The sequence below is a fragment of the Gavialis gangeticus genome, unplaced genomic scaffold, assembly GCF_001723915.1.
Source record: "Gavialis gangeticus isolate Ggan-Ray unplaced genomic scaffold, GavGan_comp1, whole genome shotgun sequence".
Lineage (NCBI taxonomy): Eukaryota > Metazoa > Chordata > Crocodylia > Gavialidae > Gavialis > Gavialis gangeticus.
The window spans coordinates 45244230-45269849 of NW_017728998.1; the positions used below are offsets into that span (position 1 = coordinate 45244230).

Sequence of the window (25620 nt, forward strand, 5' to 3'; positions counted from 1 at the left end):
CCCCCCACTGGGCACCCCCAGGACGAACTGCTTGCAGCTCCATCCTGTGCCCCAGCCTCACTCCCAGTCCCTCCCCATCCCTGCTGCAACTGCCAGAAGCCCACAGCTGGGATGCTTTATGGCCCTACTGCTGCCCCGTGTTTGTGGGGGGCTAAGCCCCATTAGCCCCCCCTTCCACCGCCTATGCCCAGGGGGCACATGCCCCCTCCTGATCTGTGCATGGGGTGAGGTGGCTGCTACTACACACTAGGCTTTGTGCCCCGAGCGGCTGCAGCGGGGCTCAGGATGCAAAGCCCAGCATGCAGTGGCAGCTGCCTCACTCCGTGCACAGATCAGGGGGCACATACCCATGGGCTACTGCCAGCGTGCATGCAGCAGCGGGAGCCCCCCCGTGCACCTGGATGAGCTGCCCAGGCTCCGACTCTCCCCTGGCCCAGGCCCCACTCACCCTGTTTCAGGGGGTGTGGAGAAGGATTGTTCCACTCACCTGACCCAGCCCCAATGGCAGGAGGTGCAGCTCAACCCAGCCACGTGTGTCCCATGTCTCCTGGACTGTGACCCAGCTACTCCCCATGTAAGTCCCACCACTCCCGATCGCAGAGCCTCTGACAGTCAATCTGAGCCTGCAGAGCATCTGAAGGTCAATCTGAGACCCCACTCAGACTGAGATGGACTGTCAGAGGCTCCCAACTGACCAGTTGATCACAATGGACCAGTTGGTGACCACTGTGCTAGAGGATAGACTGGCGATTCAGGCCAACCTGGACAGGCTCATAAGGTGGGTGGATCAAAACCTGATGCCATTCAACACAGAGAAATGCAAGGTGCTCTACCTTGGGAGAAAAAATCAGATGAGTATGCAGTATATACTGATTTGGCAGGGTGCTGAATGCTCTTGACTTCCATTGACTTCAGTGTGACCTGAAGACCTCAGGGGAGAAACTCAGTATCTATAAGAATCAGGCACAAACCAGGACAGCAAGAGCCAGGACAACTCCTTGTGTTCAATAACAGACAATGAGGAGAATACAGATCACAAGCTGTGCTTAAGAACAAGACCAATTTTATTTAAACTGCCCTGAATTCACCAGTAAATTCAGTAAATTATTTCCCAGAGCCATTGCCATGGCAATGGAGAACCAGCAAAGTAATGAAAACAAAAGGGAAAATTGAGACTAAGCATGCTTTCATTTTTCAATGTGTCACATGCTCAGAAAGTTACAAGACAATTTGTCAGAAAGAGAGATTAAAGCCCCAACAGCCACAGGCTGGGGTGATCTGATGGCCACCGATAAGTTTATCAGGGGTGACCACCAGTATCTGGGGGAACGTTTGTTCACCAGAGCGCCCCAAGGGACGACGAGGTCGAATGGTAATAAACTACTGCGAGACCGTTTCAGGCGGTACACAAGGAAAAATTTCTTTACTGTCCGAGCCCGCAAGGGCTGGAACAGCCTGCCATCAGAGGTGGTTCAAGCACCTACATTGAACACCTTCAAGAGCAAACTGGATGCTTATCTTGCTGGGATCCTATGACCCCAGCTGACTTCCTGCCCCATGGGTGGGGCGCTGGACTCGATGATCTTCCCAGGTCCCTTCCAGCTCTAATGTCTATGAAATCTATGAGCACACCAGAACGGGATGGAGAAGTCCAGGCTGTTAAAGAGCAATACTTCTCTGCAGAAATGGCAGTGGGACATGGGCTTGATCTGTCTTGCTTAGTAATTTCCAGACTGAATGCTTTCCTGGCAAGGAGGAAAATGGGTCTTTTGGTTGCCAACCCTGAAAACCTCATCTAGGATTCACACTGGGATTAGTTCCTCTCCTGCAGCATCACTGAAGACAAAGGCCAAATTATATCCTCAGTGACCCTTGTGTTGTCTCACTGCATTTAAACCAAACCATGCTTTCAGTGCTACCTGTTCAGCTTCACTGATTTTAGTGGGGTTACATAAAAGTATATAAAGGAACAGACAGCCCAACCCTGAAGGGCCTCAAACCTGGAGGGCATGTAAGGAAAAGAGAGCCCAGCTTGCTTTCTCTTAGCCCTGTCAAGCCAGCAGAAACCTGTTCATATGCCTAAAGTCAGCAACTCTGATACTGAGCAAATTGCATTAGAAGTTTGCTCACTTTTTGCAGGCCCTTTGCAGAGCAGACCCACAGCTGAGTCATTTTTCTGTTGCTGGAGACTGAACAAGACCCCAGAAGAATCCCAGAGGTAATGATGGTATAACGTTAGGAGTGTCTGCTGTTTGGGCAAAAAGGGAGCTCACAGTAGAGCTAGAGAAGAAATGCAGTTATGTGTTTAGGTCTTTCAGAACCTGGTTTTTGAAGTCCAAGATCTTGCCCCCTTTACCTTGAATGAGGTAGGACAGAGCCTTCCATGGGCTGCACTGTCAGGAAGTTAATGTATCCCTCAGAATAGCGAGAGCTGTCTCTGAAAGCAAAGCTGAAGGTCATATTTTCATTGTTAATCAGTTGAATGGTCTTGTGGGCCTCATGTCCTTTGGGGAAAAACAGGAAGGAGGTGGCAAAACTTTAGTTCATCTGACAGGCTGGCATGGAATCAGCCCTCATGTGCAGAACCACATTAGACATTTTGCAGGTGGAAAAGGGGACCATAGACAGGTTCCCACAGTGAGAGAGCATTGCTAATGCACACAGCAGCACTTAGAATAAATGTTGCTTCTGTGGCCACCCTGCCTATAGACAGCCTCACAGTGTAGTGTTCAGTGTGAGAGGGAATGCAGAACTCCATCCCCCATTAATACTACTGGGATACCACCTACAGACCTGGCCAGGCACTGCACAAGCACATGGCCTAGAGCAGGGGCGGGCAAAATGCGGCCTGCCAAGCCATTCTATCTGGCCCGCAAGGCCCCTAAAAAATTTAGAAAATTAATATTTATCTGCCCCTGGCTGCCTGTCATGAGGCCCTCAATGGCTTTCCAAAACTCAGTAAGTGGCCCTCCGCCCAAAATAATTGTCTGCCCCTGGCCTAGAGGGTCTGACATCTGAGTCTGGCTACAAAGAGGAGAGATGCATAAATTCCCCTCTCCCAAAACTTCCAAAACTCAGAACATTTTTCTAACAGTTTTTCTCCAAAATGTGCTAAGTAGACTATAGTCATACATATGATCCAATACAGGTCTGGTTGGGGCTACCAGCATAAGTTACTCAATAATGCACCATTGACAAGAAATGGTACCAGCTGAACCAGTGTCAACAAAATGTTTACATGGTGGAACCTCTCAACATTCACTTTTGTAACAAACTCATAGGTGAATGAGTAGGCAGGAACTAAGCTGATAACAGAAACTCTATGGGACAAATCTGAATTCCTATTTTAACCCATTCCTTGCTCCACACTCCCTCTTGTCATTGTTTCTCACTCACCACTAATAAGCAACTTTGCTTTAGAAACTTGAAACCAGACACTTTTTTGCCCATAACCACAATAAAACCAACCCAACCCCTCCTCCCTCAGTAGAGTTTTGGCTCTAAAAAAGATGAAGTGCCAGACAATCCATGAACTCTACAAGGGATATAGTTACAGCTATTGCTCTGACAGCTCTGACATTGACAATGTCCAAAAGCAGTGATGAGTAGAAATATAAACTCTAAAAAGATAGATGGAAGGAAAGGGCTGTTCTTCTCAACTACAGAGCCCTCAGCTTCCATTTTCTTGTTATAATATCAGAATAACAGAATGAGGCTCAATAGTAACCATAGGCAAGTGGTAGGGAGGGCACAGGGGTGCCTGTGCCCTCCCTGACATTGGCTGCCACTGGCTTCTGCGGGTGGTCGCTGGTCACCACCCCACCTCGCTGCTGATGCTGCCACCAGCTTTTGCAGGTGGTCACCGCTCGTCATGCCGCCACCACCACCACTCGCCACCCCTCTCTCCCCCTGCCACCAGCTTCTGCGGGCAGTCACTGCTTGCCTCAATGCTGCTGATGCTGCCGCCCACAAACTGTGCCCCCCCAGTCTCAGGAGACACCAGTCACCCATGACAATAACCATGAGGCTCCACATCTCTGAATAAAGGAAGAAGCTCAGAGTAGCAAAAGGTACTAGGATGAAGTCTGACCTTACCTACTAAGAGAGATTGATAGTTCAGGTGGGATCTGTCCAGAGATACAGATGGGTCAGTGGTGTTGCCCACCAACAGGAATGGGACTGAAATGTTCTGTTCTGGGATTGTGAAGGTCCAAAATGATTCTGTGATACCCAGGTGCTGGGGGATGAATTCAAATGAGACCTGAGGAAGAAGCAGCAAAAAAACACTAGTTATTGGGCTTGAAGTGGTGACAGCGACTTGGATGGACTAAAAAGCAGGACAGATGTTACACTATAGCTAACTTATGCTTACAGATTGGCTTTCTATCCTCCACTGAGGAGCCAGCCACATACAGCAATTTATGGGCTTGTTCTGTAAGAACCATGGTTCTACAGCTCAAAGGCTTAGGCAGACTACAAGTAGATTTTTCACAATAGGTGAAAAACAGGTTACACACATTTACTGGCCTGGCAACCCTGTTTCCTTAGCTTGTAGGTACAGTACAGATGGTCTCTCATTTATTTAGGATCTTGAGAAATTCAATACCTCAGTAAAGAATATTGGCTTGCTCGCTTCCCATGACATGCCTGCATGCTCAGATAATGGCACCAAACTGTCACTCTTCAGTGACACACTTATCTCTAATAAGAAAATGGCACTTCAGAGAACTGGGGCATACAGTTTGCTTTTAACCTTCCTAAAATGTCCATGCACAAATGTACTAAAAGAAAAGCATGGTGCTATGACTCCAAGCAGAATCACTCTGATAGGGTAGTCTTTCATGCTGTAGCCAAGCCAATGCTTCCAATTCATGAACACATGCAGCAGAGCTTGCCCAGGTGGTGTGGTGCACATGTGGTCCACCCCCTTTACCCTCCAATCTGGCCAGCAGTTGCCCCTACGGTGCTATGCATGGGGCTGAGCCCCACCCACTCCTGCCGGAGGCAGCTTATCACACTGGGTGGGCAGAGTGTGTGGAAGGCAACTGGGAGCTGGAGCTGCAGCCCTGCAAGCTTAGGCAGAAGCCACTTGGATGTATCTTCCCCCACCCCAGGATGGCTTCCTTCTACCTAGTACATCCCCACAGCTTCCCTGCACTGCCTGCAGCCTGGTGTAGCACAACAGTGGCAGCAGTGTAGCATGAACTGAACTAATATAGCTGACGTTAACATAGAGTGTAATAATATTGAAATATAACCATGTTAGTCTTGTCCTGTAAGCAACTTGAAAACTCAATTTTGTATCCTTCTACTTGACATAAGTGAATGAACTCTGCTTAGCCTTTATGTATGAGTGTGTGTAAAAGGGTGAATGGTGAGAGAATGGTATAGAAGGAAAAGAAGATTTAACTGTTCATGTAAGCAACAAGGCGCCAGATGTGTAAATTCCCAGCCAGTAACTAACTAATAAATGGCTGAAGAATCCCTTTTAGGCCTGGGGCACAAAGAAGATAACGAGAAAAAGGGATGCATCCATTCTGCCAGATGGGCAGCAAAAACACTCCAAGGCTAAGGTAAGCTGAAGACAAAAGAACAACTGCAAAAACAGAAGCTGGGTATGGAAAAACCCCAAAGCACTAAAATAAAGGATGCCAATCCCTATAAAAGAACACTTTGAAAATGCCAAGTTGGGTGAGTCTCTTTCTCTACTGCTGTTTCATTGCAGCACAGATGCATCTGTTCACCCCGCGCCAGCTGTTATCTTCAAAACTGCTATCTTCAAACTATTGCTGGAAACTGTGTGTATGAAACGCTGGTGTATGTGTGGGTGAAATGGTTGTTTTGTGTATGTTTATGCCTGTATGTAATGATGTGTATGATGATTTGTGTGTGTTTGTATGAATGGTGTTCCTGAACATCTATGTCTAACTTATGTGATCAATAAACGCAGCACCTTGCCTTATCCCCCTTTATAAAGTCTTGCTCGTAATTAAGCAGTTGGCAATTTGTGTAACAGGAGGAGCTGCTGGAGGCAGGGGGAACCAAACAGTACCTAGGCAGCTGCAGCTGCACTGGGAGCAGACGCCAGGAAGCCGTGCACGCTGGATGGGGCCAAGGTGGTTGGCAGTGTGGCCCAGGCTGTCCTGGGTGGGAGTGGGCAGGGCTTGGCCCCATGCTGAATGTTGTGAGGGCAGTTGCAGGCTAGCTACAATCAACTAGTGGGTGCCTGCTTGTGGGATGTATCCAATCAGTTGGTGGGCCAGATCCAGCCTGCAGGCTGTATTTTGCCCACCCCTGTCATACACCATTAGTACAGATCCGTGCTTTGGTCTCCCACCCACCTCCACTTTCTTATCAGGCCGGATCTGGCCCTTTTCTGTCAGACAGTAGAAAACTGGTTTCTCTCGCAGGTCTCTTGTCTCTTCACAAGTCCACTGGAAGGAGTAGGTGAAACTGGTGGGGTTCGTGAGAGTGAAGGCCCTGGGCACAACAAGCAGAAATTGACATCAAAGTGGGAACAGGTAGGTTGTTCTGGAAATTATGACCTTTGTCACACAGCAGACACTAGGCACTACAACTCTGGACTCAGCAGGGCCAGCCCACCATTTTTTGGTGCCCCCTGCAAGAAATAGTTTTGGGCCCCCCTGCTCCGAAGAAGCCAGTGGCAGTGGCGGCCACAGGGGGGTTGGCAAACGGCTGGACATACACATGCTCCCCCCATGGGAAAGTCTAAGGAAGGAGGGGAAAGGGCCAAGGGGGGAGTGGCTTTGTGCAGCACTGCGCCGCACCGGCCACCTTCTAGCCCCGGTCCCAGCTGTCTTCCCACCCCAGCCCCAGCTGCCTCCCCACACCAGCTGAGGATCCCAGAGCTGGGGCCCAGAGCAGGGCCAGCCTTGGCTGCACTGCCAGAATGGAGGGGAGGGAGCCCCCGGGACCCCCATGCCCACCCTGCCCCACCCTGTGTCATCTCTGGGAAGAGACCGGCAGCTCTTCCAGAGGCGCGGTGCCAGGCAGCCAAGGTGGGGACGGCACATGGTCCTCTGATTTTTGCACAGGCAAGGGTGGGCCACAGCTGAGAGCTGGGCTCAGCCTCTGCTCCGTGTCTCCGCGCCTTGCTGCCACCGCTTCGGAAGTGGTGAGTGCTGCTATGTGCATCCCACTGCTGGGCGGGCTGGGAAGCAAGGCACATAGCGGCGGGTGCTGCTTTTGAAGTGGCGATGGTGAGGCATGGAGACACAGAGCACAGGCTGAGCCCAGCTTGCAGCTATGACCTGCCTTCACATGTGCAAAGATCAGGGGGGGTCACATGCCCTCCCCCACTTGGCTGCCCGGCACTGCACCTCTTGAGGAGCCACCAGGCTCTGATAGTCCTACAACCCAGCTGGGCTGGGGCCCAGGCACGGTGAATGGGGGCCGGGTCATGGGACAATCCCCACAGTACAGGAGGGAGCAGGCCAGGGGCGGGGTGAATGATTCGCCCTTCCTCTACCCCACTCTCTCCTGCATTGCAGGGTTCTTGATCTGCCCTACCCCACAAGCCTGTGGAAAAAATAAAAACATTAAAAGAAACTTACCCGCCTGTGGCTGGGCCAGCTGCAAGTGCGCAGGGTAGCTCAGCATGCCCATCCTCCCCCGCTGCTGTAGGACCCCATGGCCAGGCTGCCCTAAGGCAATGCCTGCTGCTGCCCTGTGTCTGGGTGGGGCTGAGCCCCGTTAGCCCCCCACTTCCTCTGCCTATGTGCAGGGGGCCCCTTAGCCGCAGGGCCCCCTGTGGCTGCAGGTTTCACAGTATGGGACGGGTCAGCCCTGGGACTCAGCTCAAAAGGAGCCCTATATATCAGCACTGCTATGGACAAGGCAGCCCCATCCCAGTTCTGGAAGCCTCAAGTGTCTCTGGGCTAGATGGAGGTAGTTATTATTTGCAAACACATAAAAACAGAAAAGGAGTGGCCAACCCACAAGAGAGCAAGGATGGTAAATCTAGCAAGGCAAGACTTTTTACTGAGGATGTTCTTTAAGGAGATTATTTCCTTCTCTGACCCAACCTGACTGAAGTATCCAAAGAACAGAAGACAGTTTTACTGGAAGAAACCATAGAGCTGATCTGCTCTAGAACAGCCATGCGTGTTTCACGGCTGGACTGGGGGAAGCAAAGATGCCAGTCTATGCTGTACCTGCTCACATCCCCAAGGGGTCTCCAGGCAGTTGAGGATGGCAGGATTAGAGTACTAACATACCACAGGGTTTGATTGAAAGTTTCCTGGCTGATTTTCAGGGATAGCCAGCAGTCATCCATACAAGTCTTTTCTGCACTCACCTTCTGTTCCGGGCACGCACCCCAACAGAGGCAAACTCAATCACCCTTGTGTTGGGATCCAGTGTGCCCCCCTTGGGCCCTCGCAGCTCTGGGTTGCGCCTGTTGGCGGTAATATAGTCAGAGTCTTCCAACTCAAAATGGCAGTAGGGCAGCAGGCTTCTCCCCTTCACAGATACTACTGGGCTTTCACAATTTGGCTTTAGATTAGGGATACTAAAAAGAAATGGAGCAGTGTTATTAAAGGTTGTTAGACAGCTCTACAGGCTAATAATTCCAGCTAGCCAGGTATCTAGTACTTTTCTCTGTACCCCTTCTATTTCATGCAACTTCATTTCCTCCCCTTTGGCACATGATCAGTGAATCTAATATAGACTCACTCCATGGTGATGAGGCAACAGAGGTGAAGTGCCAGACTAATTCACAGTAACACCTCAGCATAACAGAAGTGGCACTTCTTTGATTGGAGGCTGTGTTGGTTTGGTGATTAAGTGTGTAAAAGGCTCTGATAAAGTCAAATACTTCTCCAAAATCCAATAATCTGAACCTCTTGTGGATTAAATGATGTTCCACACCCAAGGGAAGTGAATATTATTAGGACATTAGGACTGCAAGATCATGTCACAAGAGAGGCAAGAGTTTTGGGAAAGACTGCAAATTAGTTTTCCTCTATCTCTGAAAGACTGAATCCTATTTGTACTCAAGCTCCTGGCAGGTTAACATTTTTTTAAAGTGAATTTTCTCAATGTGATTCAGATTCTCCTTGTTATTCTGAGACTTTCACAGAACTAAAGAACCTATATTATGACACTGGCTTGATTTCTAGCTAGTTGCATCCAATATGAAGTTAAGTAAATCAGCAGGTTTCTGATGTTCCCCTGAGGCCCGACCCTTCCTTGACTATCTCCGGTCCCTCCAATTTGGAGATATCTACAGCAGAAATAACTGCACTTATACCAAAGTCCTATTATCAACATTCCCCTTGTCAAACTGTTCCCCATTTTGAACATTTCCTACCTGCAAATGATTTGGCCCTCAAATTCTCCCACTTCTAGTGGGGAGAATTTCACCTGGAACAGCTGCTTCTTTCCAGCTGTGATGACACCACTGCTGGGTTCTATGGAGAATGGAGGGTGAGCAGCGGCAGCATACAGGAAGGAGACGACACTTTCCAGAACAGTTCCTAGCTGGCTGGTTACTTGGCTGGACTGCATTTTGGTGGAGACAGCAGATGTTGCAGATGGGGGCTCTCCTGCATTAAGGAATGGGTTACTGAGACAGTTTCTTTCAATGATGAAATGTATTGTTCTGAGCACCCCTGCCCCTTGGTTCATGCTAACAGAAGAATGGCTGAGTAGTGTTTGGCTTAAGGACTCCAGAAAGGAAATACCTCTTTGCAAACACTCTGAAAAGGAGGATACCAAATGAGGCTAGTGATAGCTACAGTGTAGCTTTGTCTGAGCCAGACTCTACTCTTAGATTACACCTATTAGACCTGAAAGTGCATTTAGACACCTAAGTGTGATTCTGATCCACCCTGAGTACGTCCCTGAAAGCAGTTAATGCAAAAGGCGAGTGAATCCTCCTCCTCCTCCTCTTTGCTGCTTCTTTATGACTCAAAAGTGGATGCTCTAATGCATTTTCAGGATGTGAATAGGATGGACTAGAATTGTGCATAAGTGTACTTGTATGCTTAGAATAGAATCTGGTCATTTGTGTCTCTACTGCTGCACTGCCCTTTACTGAATCCTAATCCTAGATTTTAGGAGTACTCAAAAGGCAATATGGAGTGAGGAAAAAGGACTGGGTGAACGGGCAGCTACAACGAATAGATATATAGTCAAATACCTGCTAGAATTCCACACAAGGGATTAAAATCAATCTGCTGATAGAGGCCACAGTACAGTACTTTAAACAAAGTGCTAGGATGAAGGCTTGATAAGTATTTAAAGAGATTGGGCCAAATCCTGCCCATCTGACATTAATAAAAGTAAAGCTGGAGTCACAACTTGGCCCATTGTGTGCAAGTCCTCTGAGCACCCATGCACGCTACATCCATTTACTCTTCCCCATCCTCTGTCATCTAGAACCAACTAAAGACAACCCGTCATAAACAACAGTAGTCCATTTGCATTAATGGAGCACCCTGTATCAGCCAGCAGTCAACAATGGATGCTAGAGAGAATTTCTTTAGTGTATCAGTTTGTACATTATCTCATGGAAAAAGTTTTTCCTGACCCACCTAGTGATCAGTCTTTTCCTGGAAGCATGAAGATTGATATACCTTATCATTTCTATTCTATCTAACTGAACAGCAGATTCTAGTGTTATTCATATGAGATTCTGACCCTTCCTGAAACCTTGCCTTTGTTCCCATTTCAACTGATGTCTGTTCCCATTTCAACTGAAGTCTGCATAATATGCTGAACAGCAGTTGGAGAGGAGCCCCCATCTGCAACATCTCTCATCTCCACCAAAGTTAAACAGAATAATTTAGCAAAGTACCTACATGACTGCAGAGCAGGACAGCTTATGTTAGGAAAGGACATCATAATGTTAAACACTCGAATGATTCAAAACTATGCATATAGTCAGGTGCCTTGCTGAACCCACTCCTAAATCTCTGCTGTGAATGTTCCTTGTTTGACTTACAGCCATCTCTTTCTGCATTGCTCTTGGATATGGGGATATCATTTACCCTGATTCTTTCCCATAGTAATTAGCTCCCAACTCTCTCCCAGCAGCCTGAAGAGACCTTGATTCCATTATACTCTACAACAGGACCCCCCAACTTTCTAGCTCCTGACCCACCCTCTCAATCTGTGGCTCTAAACTGGCTGATGTTTTGAGCTCTCCTATCACTGCTGACTCCTTGCAGGGCCCACTGTCTCTGTAATATAAGCTGTGAGTATTTTGATGATGGGCACAGGGAAAATAAAACAATAAGGAAGGCCAAAATGGAAACTGTCTTTGTCTTAACCTAGAGAGAAGTTACTTGCCTGGGTGATGCTGGAGAATGTCACCTTCAGTATTGAGCTCAGGCAGAGGCTCAGTCTGCTCCCTGAGCTCTCAATAACCTTCCTTTGTCAGTCTGCAGGTTATAGTACTTATCTCTAGAAGAAGCTGCCATGTGGAAACCAAAGGAAAGGCGATACCCTTACCTTCAGGACTGGGTGGTGAAGGTTCCTCTGGAAAGTTGACTGTCCTCCTGTTGTCCTCCATGACCATCTTCCAGGAGTACTCTAGTGCCACATTCCCCTTGTTGGCTAATTTGAACCTGCAAATGCGGTAGGACAAAGGGGAGAAGAGACAACCTATTGAACAGAAGGGATTAAAAAAGGCCAAAGAAACAAGAGGAAAACAAAACATCTTGTAGGGGGAAATTCTGACCCCTTTTCTCATGTTGAGCAGTACTTCAGTCTACAACCAGTTGCACTGAGTTCAATGGATCCACTTGTAAGGTAATGTGCTATTTAGTGTAAGGGAATGGAATCTAGCCTGTAGATTTCACCAAGTGATTCTGCTGAGAATCCTGTGTGCTTGGGAGGTACGGGCCAAGGGCATGTCACTAACATTAACTTCCAAAATTAGTTCTCAGTCCACTGCCAGGATGCTACTAGGCTGGCCCAGGTACCTTTCAGTGTTCACAGGATTTCTCCTTCTGGATTCACAAGTGACAAACCGTTTGTGTGTCAGGGAAATTACAAGGATTTTAGAACAAAGTTGTCAAAGGTAACAGAGAGACCTTGGAGTCCCTTTTGGTTTCCTGTTTCTACATTTGGCGTTGAATGTCTGTCATCTAAGGACTGTTTCTAGAGCATGCATAGTAATCTATATTGAGCACTGACAATGTGTAATGAGGTAAGAAGGACTTCCCTGGAAGTGGAGTAGAAGTAAGTGGCAGGATTGGGTCCTAACCAGGGTTACTTCTAGGTGAGACTGCAGCAACCCTTTGGTGCCAACAGCACTGCACAATGCTTTGCCTTACTTCTTGATGTGTTTATTTTGGTGCCCCCAACACTGCATCAGAGCTTTTAGGGGCAGAAAGGAAAATGAGAACATTTTTTTTAATGGAAAGAACTGGAGAGAGATGGAGAGGCAGAACCTAAATCCACAAGCTTGGACCTGGTCAGGATGGGGGAGGTGGGGTGACACCTGATTGCAGCAGATGGTGCCAGGGGTATCCCAGGAACTGCAAGGAGATGATATCTCTGTGTTACATCACCAGACCTAGCCAAGCAGCAGGTAGACTCTGTTTATCAGTAGCTGGAAACCAAAATCAAATGAATTAGAGACCACTAGCAGCTCCTTCCCAGGAATGACCAGCTAGTAGAAAAGCACAGATAAGAACTCCTTCCTGCCCCAAGAGGACAGGATGCAGTGCTAACAGCCATAGCCTAGTACTATTCTGTGGTAAGTGGACCCTGGCTACTCAATGCAAACCTGGGCAAAACAGTGCCTCTGGGCTGGTCCCTACCTGGTTTCAGTTACTTACTTGAACATCCTGGTCTGGAACAACAAGGTCTCCTTGAACTGCACCTCCTTGGTCTCCAGCTTGAACTGGGTATAATCAACAACAGCACTGAGTCGAAGGTCTAGCTCTAGGCTGCTGTCCTCCACAATGGTGTGCACAGGTTCAGGGTCTGTCTCTATCACCTTCAAGCAGAACCAACCAAGAGAAAACCATAATCATCTGAGCCTCTCAGGTCTCCAGAATCAGAATAGCAACACCACTGGAAGAGTGAAGAGAGTTTTGGCACAAACACCCTAGGGGCAGCCCTTCAGGAAAAAAGAAACCTGAACTCCATCCCCCAAGATCCATTCCTTTTCTTCCAATCAAAGTTCTGGGATCAGCAAACCCTTTCAGTTGAAACTGAGCAGTGTTCTTGGGAGCACTATAAGGAAGCTGTATTTGAATCCTGTGCCTGGGGTTCACAGGAGCCAAGCAGAAGAACAGTATATAAAAATGAGATGGTACTGCAGGTGACATAAAAATCCCATTTTTCCAATACCTGCAATTGAGACACTTTTCAACACGCTCCCAAAGAAAGGTAAACTTGAGTAGAAATGTGACTGAATTTGAGAAAATTATGGTCAAACCCATGAAATGTACAGGCCAATTGTCTATGCTATATAAAGCAATTTTAAATAGCCATATAGAAGAGAAAACACTGTTTATGACAAAGTGGGCTAATGACAGGGGTTCAGAAATTAGTGCTGAAGAGTAGGATGCCATCTAGAGCAAAGGTCCTCATGCATCTATCTGCAAGATAATAAAAGAGAATGGTTTTAAAATCTTATATTGATGCCCTCTAACCATGCTTAACATGAAATGCATTTATGGTATTGGAATAGGCAAATCTTGGAGGGCATGTGGTCATTTGAGAGACTCTACTATACATAGTGGACTTGTCCCAGAATTAAACTGTTCTGGATGAAGGCGGGAGATAGGGTGAAGGAAATAATAGGATGCCAACTATCAGAAGACCTCTACTGTTCCTTTCTGCAATGTAAATGTCATAGAGAACTGATCATTCAACTTCCAGTGCCTGCAAGAATTATAACTGCAAAAGCCTGCAAGAGATGTGACACCCCTGAAATCACAGAGTGGTTTCAAAAAGCTTGGGAAGTTTTAGTGAAGGAAAAGTTGTCCTGTCAAGTCAGCGTTTGGCAAGAGGGGAAGGCTTATTTGCTTAAAAAGTTGCTTATTTGGAAATCTGGTGAAGTTTTATTGGATTATGCTAAATAAGGAACTTCCCCTTCCTTCAAGTCAGAAAATTTGAGAGACTTTTTGGAATGCTGAAGCTCAAGCTCTATAGGGGGACACTTAGGAATAAATGTAGAATTATTTGAAAATTAAAAGTAGAGATGAGAAGGTAATGAGATTGTGTTATGTAGAGTTCTAGGGAAAAAGATTACTATGTAGAGATAAAGTAACACAGGGGCTTAGCATTGATGGTAATGTTGAAAACCATTGGAGATGGCGGTGGAGAGGAAGGGAATGCAAGACTTCTATGGACACTGATTTGGAGTAGTTTGGAGTAGTCTGAGTTGTAATGAACAATAAAATCACATCTCTTTCACCCCTTAAAAATACACTGGTCCCTTCAAATCAGGACAGACTATCTTTGCTGAAGATCTGGACCTGGAGGAGTCCATGGCTGAATAACCACAGACAGTGAATTCTCTTCTGACCTTTCCTTCAGGTCACAGCTGTGAATAAAGTGAGACTGAATTGCCTTCACCTTGGCGAGGACAAGTGTCTCCGTTAGGGTGGAGACAAATTCACTGGAAAGGTCCATGGTGCAGCAAGTTCCTATGACTATTTTTAGGCCTTTCAACCATTCATCACCAATGCATTCTGGTTTGACTCAAAAAGGATGTAAAGAATGAGAGGACCTATCTGCTGCAGAACTAGCTAAACTACTGGCTAGCACTGTATTGTATAATGAGATACTGCACACAGCACAGATACATGAGTTGAAATGTCAGTTGCCACAATGCAAAGAGCACTCACTTCACCACACAGGTGGATATCTGAAATACGCTAGAGGAATTAATGACATTTTCCCTCAAGAAACCTGGAAGTTGAACATGATGGGACTACTATATCTACTCAACTATAAGACAAGGGTTTTTTCCCCAGTCAGCATGGGGGACAAGAACCCTTGTCTAAGATTCATGTACAAAGCAAGGTGGGGGGCAGGTGGCTGCTGTGGCTCTTGACTCTGGCTCTGACCCATAATAGCCACCTGCCTCTCTGCAGCTTCTGCGCACCTCCCTCTTGCCTTGCCCACTTTTCCACCTTACTATTAGGTGCACTGAGGAACGGAGCATATGGACCCTGGCCCCATCCCCTGCCTGGCCAATCATCAGTGCTGATGCTGCTGCATGGCCCAGCAAGGGCTGCACTTCCATGTGCTGTGCTCTGGGAAGGGAACAGAGCCTGAGTACCATCTGATAGTAAGTGGGGAGGAGAAAGGGGGGAAAAGGGCAGAAGGACTGTGGGGTGTATGGGGAGGAAAGAGGCAGATACTAGGGTGTGGGGGGAGAGGCAGAGATTGTGGGGAGTGGAGGAGAGGGGCAGAGATTGTGGGAATAGGCAGTGCAGGTGGCAGGGGGGCAGGAAGGCTGCTGGGGCAAGGGAAAAGAGGGCAAGGGGGCTGCCTGACCCTTTAGCTACTTGACTCCTCCCTCAGCAGCCACTGCTTTCCCTGCTGTAGCAGTTGGGGAGAATGAATTTAGGGCAACCCTTTGATAATTAGATTCTATACCTGGAAAATTATAACCAATTTAGAAATGTTCCATATATAGAATCTAATTATTAGGGGGGGTCATCTTAAATTCAGGGGTGTCTTAGATTCAAGTAGATATGGTAATTCCCTGCTAATTCAAGGGCTATACTGAAATCAGACTAATAGATTTTAAGACGAGAAATGATCACTGGAAGCCACAGAATTTCATCCAACTACCTTGCATTGAGCCCAACAGCTTGTGTTGACTGAGAATCCACCAGTGTCCTTGGTAGTTTATGCCAATGATCAGTCACACTCACAGTTAAAAGGCTATGCTGAGGTTACGGAGTTGTTCAGTTGGCAGGTCAATAGGTCTGTACATAACACAGGATTGGCTCAGAAAGCTTTTGTGCTTGGTATATTAGCTTTTACTACCCTGCTTCTTACCTTCTTCTTTGTGGGGCATACATTTGGAAGGCTTCTTGTGGCATCCACCCACTTGACAGTGTGCAGGCGGTCATCCCAATCAGAGACCTGGTCTGCTGGGAGATGAAAGGTGATTCTGCACACCTTACACTTCACTGTGTGCATTTTGAAGGTGACAGGAACACTGGATTTCAAGGTCACAGTTATGTCTTTAGCACAGCCAGTGTGGAGATGGCCAACCTAGAGGGCATCACAGGAGAAAGACCAATATTTCATGAATGGCAGGTCAATGACCAGCAAAGAAAGGACTGACATAGGCTATGATGTAATTCTGCATTGGCCATGCATTTATTTATAGTGGATTCAGAACCAGATTCTCTTCTATGTATCCATAATTCAGGCGATGGTTGTGTTTACTTCCTTATGTGGTGCCCAGTAGCCACCAGTTGGAGGAACCAACTGCAGGAGAGGTAGAAAGAAAACTGCTCTGTCAGGTCTGATAGAGAAGAGAAGACTGGGTGACACCACAGCCCTGAGCAACTCATGGTCTCCCTCACTGGCTTTGTTTAACAAAGGGAGGCAGCTATTTTGAATTAAGTTGACTTCTGCCATGAACAGCCCTCAGAGAGGAAGAGCAGTTGCTTCGTACAGCCATATCCCTCATCCTTTTTTGCCTTTAGTTTGGCCAGATATGCCATAACACAGTTCCCAGGCCCAGCAAGCTCAAGAACCAAGAAATAAACTGGATCTCCTGCAGGACAGAGATGAGCATTATCTTCCAAGTCAGGGTTAGCATTCCTGACTACAAGTCACTAACCAAGTGGCTTCTTATGCACCCAGAAAAGACAAAAGTAGATACCTGGGGGGAGAAGTTAAATGGAGTGCCACTGGGCCATTCGAACCTCATCACGTCTGCTTTGCTGCGGTTGGTTACTGAGAAGGTCACTTGGTAGGGCTTCCCAATGTGACAGTCCCCAAACTGAATATGATCTGCTTTGGTAGCTAAGAACAAGAATGGTGATTCTTATGATTCATGAAGTGCCCTTCCTCTCATACACGTACTTATATATTTACACCAGTTCTCCCTGCTCAGCCACAGGCATTCACAAGCTTGCTTCAGACAGAGATGGCTTAAAGCAGTCCCTCCTGAACCAGTGTATCTAGCTCTATTCCACAGCAACATGCTCTGACACAGAGGCGTTCCTTCACTTGCTGCAATTGATGGGTTGCTTCCATAGTGAAACAGATGGACACAGATTACAGCATGCAACTACCATTTGGAGGAGACAAATTCAGGTATCCTAGGAAACATGCACAGAGATTAATAGTTTGTAAGGGGCTGGAAGAGACCTCACAAGATCATCAGGTCCACACCCCCTGCACGAGGCAGGAAAGACAACTGGGGTCAGGTGACCCCCAGCAAGGTGACCATCCAGTCTCCTCTTGAAGATTTCTAGGGTAGATGATTGTACCACCTCTGGAGGGAGTTTATTCCACAGTCTGGACATCCTGACCCAAGCTTAGGAGAGGGCACAACAAGTACCACACAGCATGGGCTGGCAGTTCCTTTACATCTCCATCTCCACCAGATGCCATGTGAATATGGACTGGTGGTGTCAGGCCATAGCCTAGAACCTGGGCCTCAGCCTGCCTGGCACAGCTGCTCATCCCAGTCTGTTACCTCCTCATTAACACACAGGGGCAAACTCAGGTAGCTAGAACCCTCATCCTGGACCTAGCTACACACAAACTGCTGCCACTGGAGTGGTCAGCCAGGGTCAGCTGACCCTTCACCCGTTCCAGTATAAATCCCTGACCCAGATGAGAAAGTGTCCAGGCAACAAGGCTTAAAACCTTGTACCTAGGCTATTGTACCTTTGTGGTACTATTGGCCCTCTGACAGATTCTCTGGACACATGACCTGGCTTCCCCCTGGACCCTAAGTTTGGCCTGACCCTTTGGTTCTCTGACCCAGCTCTGATTTGATCTCCTGTTTAACCTTCTGACCCCATGCTTTGCCCAGCTCTCTGGATCTCTGACTAAGTTCCCCAGACAGATCACCTGGCTTCTGCCTTCCCTACACTCAGACTCTGCATGCTCCCCTCAGATCTTGGCTGCTTCTCCTGACCCTGGGTGATCCCGACCTGGCCAACCTTTTAAGGATACTTGTGTAAGTATCCTTATCCATTGCTGACTTTCAGCCTCTCATTAAGAGCACTATTTCCTTCAGGTGTAGCCAGGTTCAAACTTTCCTCATCACTCTTGTGTTCTGTACTTCCTGCCTGCTGTCAATAGCACGGTTCTCCTGGGCCCCGCAAAGCAGGAGAAGCTGCTACCTTTGCCAACCTCACAAATCTATAGTGTGTGTGTACACATGCTGGATGTGCTCACATTTTAAATACCAGCTCCATCTGCTATTCCCTTTATTTTATCTTCTTCCCAATTTAGAAATAAAGGTCAAAGGTCCACCCAAGTCTTCCATTCCACTGGCCACCCTGGCTAAAGCTAGCCAGTTTCTGTAGCCAACAGCACGCAGGACAGTGATGTGGCCAGCAGCATGTCCAGCCACCTTTGACTCCCCACCATGAATGAGGTGGTGCCATTCACAGCTAGGTTGACTGTGGATTCCCTTCAACATAATCCCCAAGACATTAGACATCAAGACCCCCACTGACTTTAGAAGACATATGTGCAGACCTCAAGTCATTCCAATCTGTATTCACATCTTCAAGACTCTACAGGGCTGCACAGTTTTCACCAGTTTCCTTTCTTTCTCTTACCCTCCACAATGTCATCTTCCAGCTGCCCCTCAGCATTCTCCTCAATGCTGTCTATGAGCCCATGGATATTATCTAGTGTGATATCATCCTGGTAGCCTTCGCCCACCATCTGAATGTTGGTCTCCTCATACTGGTTGTCCACCACTAACAGATGAATCTTCCCTTCCACCCGCTGGGCAATGCTGGGTTTGAAAAAAACATCGAACTCCACTGATTCCCCATTATGCAGGATAAGGGATGCAGTATGTGGTTTCCTTCCTACAAAGCAATGGAATATGAAAGCCTGAAATTATATATAAGATATGGATGCACAGGTGAAAAGTTGTTTCTATGAGCATAAACAGAAAAACAAGCTAACAACTGGCTGCCTGAGAATTGTTGCTCCCTTGGAGGGATAGCTCAGTAACACAGGGAGGAGGTATAATATCAGACTCAGTGTGCAGAGGGCCCAAAGGCATGTCTACACCATCAAAAGCCTGTGCTAGGGAGAACTGCAGTGAAGCACAGAATGCCTGTTCTACATATAGTAGGCAATCATCAATCCTCTGGATCATGGTGTATGCGTAAGAGGTCTAGTCAGGTTCCTGATGAATCCATTTGTACAGAGTCCTACTACCATCAAACCAAAATCTTCAGTATATGGGCTTAGGCAGGAGTGGGTGCATTTATGTGAGATGCTTTACTGTGCATTAGACTAATCCTCAGTAAAGCATGACTGTCTACACATGCACAGCAATTACTGTGCAATAGGTTAGTCTACTGTGTTGTTTCCTAGTACCTGCAGATACAGGTACTAGAAGTCAAACTAATGTGCCAAAGCGCACATGTAGACACTGACCAGGAGCAAACTGCTCCAGATCAGCCTAGGCAGTAGGGGGCCACAGGGGGTGGGGAAAACTGGGTCCTGATCGCCACAAGGCTGGAAGGGAGTTGCTCAGCAGTGGAGACAGCTCTCCTAGCTGTGTGGGGATCAGGATCAGCACCTGGGCTGGCCAGGAGCTTCCCCAGGCTGCTGCAGAGAGGCAGAGCAGGGAAGGAACATCTCTGAAATGAACTGCTCCAGACAGGTGCATGTTCAGATGTGTGCAGGGATGCAGTTTAATGCACCTGAGTTTTCTGGGCAAAAATTCAGGTGCATTAATTGCATATGTAGATGTGCCCAGTATGGAAGAGTGGAGGCTGCTCAAGACCTACCATCCCCACTTCAGATCACGGAGACAAAAACCAAAGGCCAGACCAATTCCAGACATTTGGTGCCTCAATAGTTCTAGCTTCTGCCAGAAATCAACAGATGAGAACTGCTGCTGACTGCTTACTGCCTTAACAAGGTTGCATTTCTGTTATGGTGATGTCCCTTAACCTTTCTCCAGCCAAGGAGTACCCACAAGACTCTACATATATTACACTGCAAACCAGCTGCAATATCCAAGTGCAGCACTGGAGACATGTCCACAAGCTCTGTCTCATGAGGCACTTATCAGTGCACACAGTGTCAAACTAAGGAGGCACTTCATATACATATGTCCATTTCAGGGTGTAGCACGCTTGGTGCGAGCGTGCCAGGCTTCAGTGTGGCCTTTCCTAACTTGGTCCTTTGACAGTGTAAATATGCCTGAAGAGTCTTCAGTACAGTTAACTCAGGCTCCTTTTCATCCATGTGGTGCTTTCAACCCAGGTCAGCTGGCACAGCCAGAGCAAGTGGCTAAATCTGCCCACTTTGCAATAAGAACATTCTCAAGTGTTCCAAGTCCTTCAATACCCTCCTGAAATTTTCCTTGTGTTGCCTGGAAAGACAGACAATTCTCCCACAATTCACCAGGAAAGATCCTAGATGGGTTCAATTTACTTGCAACACAAAGAACTATGGGATGTGCCTCTAAGTCCTAGCAATGTACAGGGGTGAGGGCAGCACCAGTCAGAACACAATGACCTGAGTAAGTCTTTGCAGTGCTGCTTCTCAGACCCAGGCTGTGATGACCTTGGTGATTCTTAGACCTTGGTGTCAATCATTCCTGTCAATGAAGCTGTGAATATATTTCCCAAGGGAGCTCTTCGCTCTTCCCTCCCACCATGGCAATTGCATTTACCTTCCCTAGTGGATTCCTCCTCCTCATTCTGAGCCAGAGAGAGGCAGTTTGTGGTTGGCTTGGCTTTTAGTGAGAAAACTCCTTGTTCATCCAGCAGGTCAATCATCATCTGGAGAAAGTAAAATACAAAGCACAACAGCATTGGCTTGGCTATGGGACAGCCTGTGAATCAACAGAACATTGTTCATGCCTCACAGGAAGCTGAACTCAGAAGCAATGTGCTTTTAGTTGGAAGCAAAGTAATATAAGGAAATTAGAATGTAAGCAGATAGATAAGACTGTATTTAAATGCAACTGAACATGATGCAATTAGAAAGCAATCAAACTGAGTATAAAGGTTAAAAAAGTAATTGAACAGAATTTAATTAGAATATAATTGTGCATAATTAGAAAGGAGTAAAATGTACCTAAACAGAATAGGATGTAATTAAAATGAAATGCAAACCTTCTCATAATTAAAAACAAAATAGAAAGTAGGGGAAAAAAGAGCTTTTGCTTCTAATATTAAGTAAAAATGACAAATTGGTCAGAAAATGACACCTCCAAGGGGGGAGGTTTTACCAGTAAATGAGTCAGTCACTTGTTAATTAGTCTGTCTGATACCCATTTCTGTTGGTGATTTATTAAGGTTCAGCAAACAAAGTTGGTTCTTAAGGGCACAAAAATCAAAGCATGCATTTAAGACTCGAGAAGACAGCTATGCAATTATTGGAAAGAAGACACAGATAGGCAGTGAAAAGCCAGCACCTCTGGAAATGCTGAGAAACTGATAGAAAGTGAGAACTTATCTACTGGTTTCTTGATTCATCACATGGAATCTAAGAGAGAATTATATCCCAGCTATGGAATTCGACAGGACTGTTCAGAGAGTATTCAAAAAGAATCTTGTTTCATACCAAATTCCAAAGGGTTTTCTAGTGATTTTAATACATCTCTGCTGGTTTCATTCTTATTACATTCTATAGGGTTTTTCCACAACGAGCGAAGGACTTGCTTCACAATCAGCTATTCAGATGCTCTCTGGCCAGCCATTACCTGAACAGGTATAACACCACTGTTTTTAAGGATGAGTGGAAGTTTTTCCGAGTGGCCTAGCAGGAGCCTCTTGAAGAGCAGCAGTGGGTTCCCTCGTTTGTTGCGGAGGACAGGACGCACGATGGTCACTCGGGGGAGGTTCCCATCACCAGTGATATCAAATGTTAAATTTCGTGATTTACTGACCAAGCTGTAGAGAGCACAAGCAAACTAGTGTTATTGCCACATGCCTGCTTTGCACACAGAGGACAAATGTATCAGGGAAAGCCAGCCTCCCTATAAGCAGTGGCATGAATTACCTTGGCTGTCCATCAATGGAAGCTTCAAAAATGCACTGGTAGCTCTGCATCGTCTGAGGAGTGAAGGTTACTGTCGCAAAGGCATGGGAGCGGCTAGGGATACACATCCGAACAGGATCCACCTCAAAGATGTCATTAATGCGCGCAGCAGCCTTAGGGAACACCGACAGTGTTAACATGAAATGTCCTCCAGACAGACTTTATTAGAGGTATTTAGACATGTGCACACATAAGGGATACTGGACAAATTCCTTCCTCCAGCTCTCATTCTCCCTCCTATCAAAGGACATGATATCAAAGGGATATGTGTCCTAATGGCTGCAGTGTAAAGACCAGAAAAAACATGCTCCCTTCTGAGTCTTGTAAAACAGTGTAGTACCTAAGACAACAGTGTGTGATAACTATAGGCAAAGCTGACTCCTTAGTGGCCAACAATGCATACACAGAATCATAGATTCATAGAAAATTAGGGTTGGAAGGGACCTCAGGAGGTCGTCTAGTTCAACCCCCTTCCCAAAACAGGACCAGCCCCAACTAGATCATTCCAGCCAAAGCTTTGTCTAGCTGGGTTTTGAAAACCCCCAAGGATAGAGCTTCTACCACCTCTCTGGGTAACCTGTTCCAGTGTTTTACTACCCTTCTAGTAAGAACATTCTTCCTAATATCTAACCTAAACTTCCCTTGCTGCAACTTGAGACCATTGCTCCTTGTTCTGTCATCTGCCACCACTGAGAACAGTCTAGACTCCATCCTCTTTTTAACCCCCTTTAAGTAGCTGAAGACTGCTATTAAGTCTTCTCTCCATCTCCTCTTGTCTAGGCTAAATAAGCCCAGTTCCCCCAGTCTTTCCTCGTAAGTCAATACATACTAAGTATTTGTATCGTCCTATTATTCACTCAGCCCATTCCATATTTTGGTGCCTGCTTATTTACTGCTCAGACCTCTTGTTTGTTTCTGTTTATATTACGCGTACCATGACATGCTTAATCAAGAGAAAAGCTGAAAATAAACTTAAGCTTGAAAAAGGTCAAGGTTTCAGAAAAAATCTGAAATGATCTTCAGGCTAAGGCAGACCAACCAGTAAAGGAGAAACTTGTCATAGGAAAGGAGGTTTGGCAGTGGAAAGGGGAATGACTAAGAGCAGTTGTCCCAAAAAGACTTGTGGAGCTCTTTCTATTGAGTGCTTCAGGGAATGGGGAAGAGAGGGGACATTTCTCTTCTGGACTACAGTGGAGGAGAGGGACTCCATGGGGTTCTCTCTTCTCTTCCTCCCAGGACATGATTGCTTATCAGATCCATTTGATGGCAAAGTACCCCTATAACTGATGCTCTGCTTATGGTACTTCAGTCCAGTTCAAGCCAGCATGGAGTTGTGCACAAAGCTTGATCAGTGAGGACCTGGTAACATTGGATCATCTTGAGCAGAAGTCTAAAGTTGCTGGGAAATTGTAGGGGTAGAAGGGACATTCTATTACCACGCACTGGTCCAGACCAGGCAAGGGGAAACAACAGGTCTCAGAAACACAGTGCGTTCTGTTCAGTCTGCTTGAGGGGGCGGGGGGACATATGGGGGTTTGGGCTCCAGTGGCTGGTCAGAGAGCAATGGCCTTTTCAACCACTAATGCTTACCTTGCTGGAGATGGGTTTGACTGCAAGAAATGCATCACAGGGAATTTTGCCTACATTGGAGATCTTGAACCGAGCTGTTGCCTGGTGCCCAACCAGGACGTTCGTGAAGATAAATTTATTCTCATCTGACACAAACACCCCTTCATCTTCCACAGTCTGCAGAATTTGGTAAAGGTTGATGTTGCTGCAGATGCGATGTTCCTCAAAAATGGACCCAATGTCATCAACTACAAAGGCTGAGTACAGAAAGGAGAAATTGTTGGATTAGTCCTCCCTTCTAAGCTGAAAAATGTAGACCAGATTCACCCTATGGGTAACTCCACTGGCACTGTGGCAGGCATGGACTTGGCTCAAGAATCCTTTTTTGCATGGGTCAATGTAATATCATACCTCAGGGTGGGTTGTCAGAAGCGAGGATTAAAATTGGATTTTAAGGGGTACAGCTTCTACTTGACTGAGCTAAATCTCCCCATCAGTTAGTCAATATTGTAGCAGATTCATTCATTACCCCCTCTCAGTGTCTAGCACAAACCTGGATATGTTGCTTAGTTTCCCCTCTACTGTGACTTGGGAACAGCGAGCAGTAGATGAGGCTTCTACACAGCACAGATAGTTGAGGCTCCTGCTTTTAGAACCAGAGGTCCCAAGTTCATTTCCACTGCCAGTAAGTCACCCAAGAGTATGGTGCTATATCAAGATCAAGGTTAACAAAGAACAGCTTTCCTGGCTGTATTTTTGTATGGAAGGGCTTCTATATGGGCCAAAACTATGTGAAACAGTGAACATTCACCATATCCAGAAAAGCAAGTAGCACCAGAGATATTTCCCTACATTCTCCTTGCTAATGTTTAAGATATTTGATTGAGACTCCCCAACTCACTGTTGTTCAATAAAGAACTATCCTCTCTTCATCTTCTTTTGGTGCTTGATTTGATTGGGAAGTTAAAACATCACATTTATGATAACATAGTCTGTCTCCATAGTAACTATTAAACTCCACCCACGATACAAAATCTTTGAAAAATGAAATTCATTTGATGGATTTTGCTAGACACATGGGCCTTGATTCACTGTGCTGCTACATTGGTGTAACTCCACTGGTTTCAGTGCTGTTACGTCACTTCAAAATTGGCAAATTAGGCTCATGATTTTTATTAAACAACAAGAGTCATGATTATTAGCTTTGTTTGGATTATGGCAGTGTGAGCCAAGGCCTGAGGCTGCACTACACTATGCACTGTACAGAACATTGTAAAGACTGTCCCTACCTCAAGGACTTTTTATTTGTCACAAACAACATAATGAGAATGGAGTCTCAACTGCAGAAGCAAGAAGAAAGAGAAGTTGAGCTGATTACTAGAGAGAAGATGTTTAAGAAGCAACACCAATGACAAGGAATATGAGAACTGTATATGGCAGAATACCATCTCTGTCTCTCCCCAAATTCTGCTATCTGACAATTTGGTTACCATTGTCACTGCAGAGGGCAGACTCCTCTGGTCCCATCTGCTTCAGGTAACCCTGAGTTGTAACCTGAGCTGGATACATTCCTGAGGGAGTGGGGACATCTTCTCCCCCTGCCTACATGACTGGCATCACATACCTGGGTGGGGGCTTAAGCTCCCTATTGTTCTAAGCAATGCCAACCTGACTGTGAGGGAGCTAAAGACCCTGCCAGCCTACCCAGCAACCAGTGATGCATTTCAAATTGGTTGGCTGGCAGCCAACAGTTGCTGGCCTTCATTGGATCAGGTAAATGAGGTAATAAGGGCTATCTATATAAGTGGACTGCCCAGGATGGGCAGCAGCCATGAT

General features: G+C 46.6%; 1 protein-coding gene across 2 annotated transcripts in view; it reads right to left on the bottom strand.

The window, feature by feature from the left end:
* The window catches only part of HYDIN (HYDIN, axonemal central pair apparatus protein), a 533466-nt gene that overhangs the window by 19960 nt on the left and 487886 nt on the right, over positions 1 to 25620 (bottom strand). For both annotated transcript variants that reach the window (XM_019505831.1, XM_019505830.1), the window contains exons 59-72: positions 23806 to 24041; positions 22177 to 22328; positions 21878 to 22067; positions 20843 to 20951; positions 18756 to 19013; positions 16835 to 16977; positions 15997 to 16215; positions 12810 to 12970; positions 11476 to 11591; positions 9332 to 9566; positions 8318 to 8530; positions 6342 to 6480; positions 4096 to 4261; positions 2357 to 2504 (exon numbers count right to left, since the gene is read on the bottom strand). In XM_019505831.1, coding sequence (XP_019361376.1) covers positions 2357 to 2504; positions 4096 to 4261; positions 6342 to 6480; positions 8318 to 8530; positions 9332 to 9566; positions 11476 to 11591; positions 12810 to 12970; positions 15997 to 16215; positions 16835 to 16977; positions 18756 to 19013; positions 20843 to 20951; positions 21878 to 22067; positions 22177 to 22328; positions 23806 to 24041 — 2485 coding nt within the window. The remainder of the gene's footprint in view (positions 1 to 2356; positions 2505 to 4095; positions 4262 to 6341; positions 6481 to 8317; positions 8531 to 9331; positions 9567 to 11475; positions 11592 to 12809; positions 12971 to 15996; positions 16216 to 16834; positions 16978 to 18755; positions 19014 to 20842; positions 20952 to 21877; positions 22068 to 22176; positions 22329 to 23805; positions 24042 to 25620) is intronic.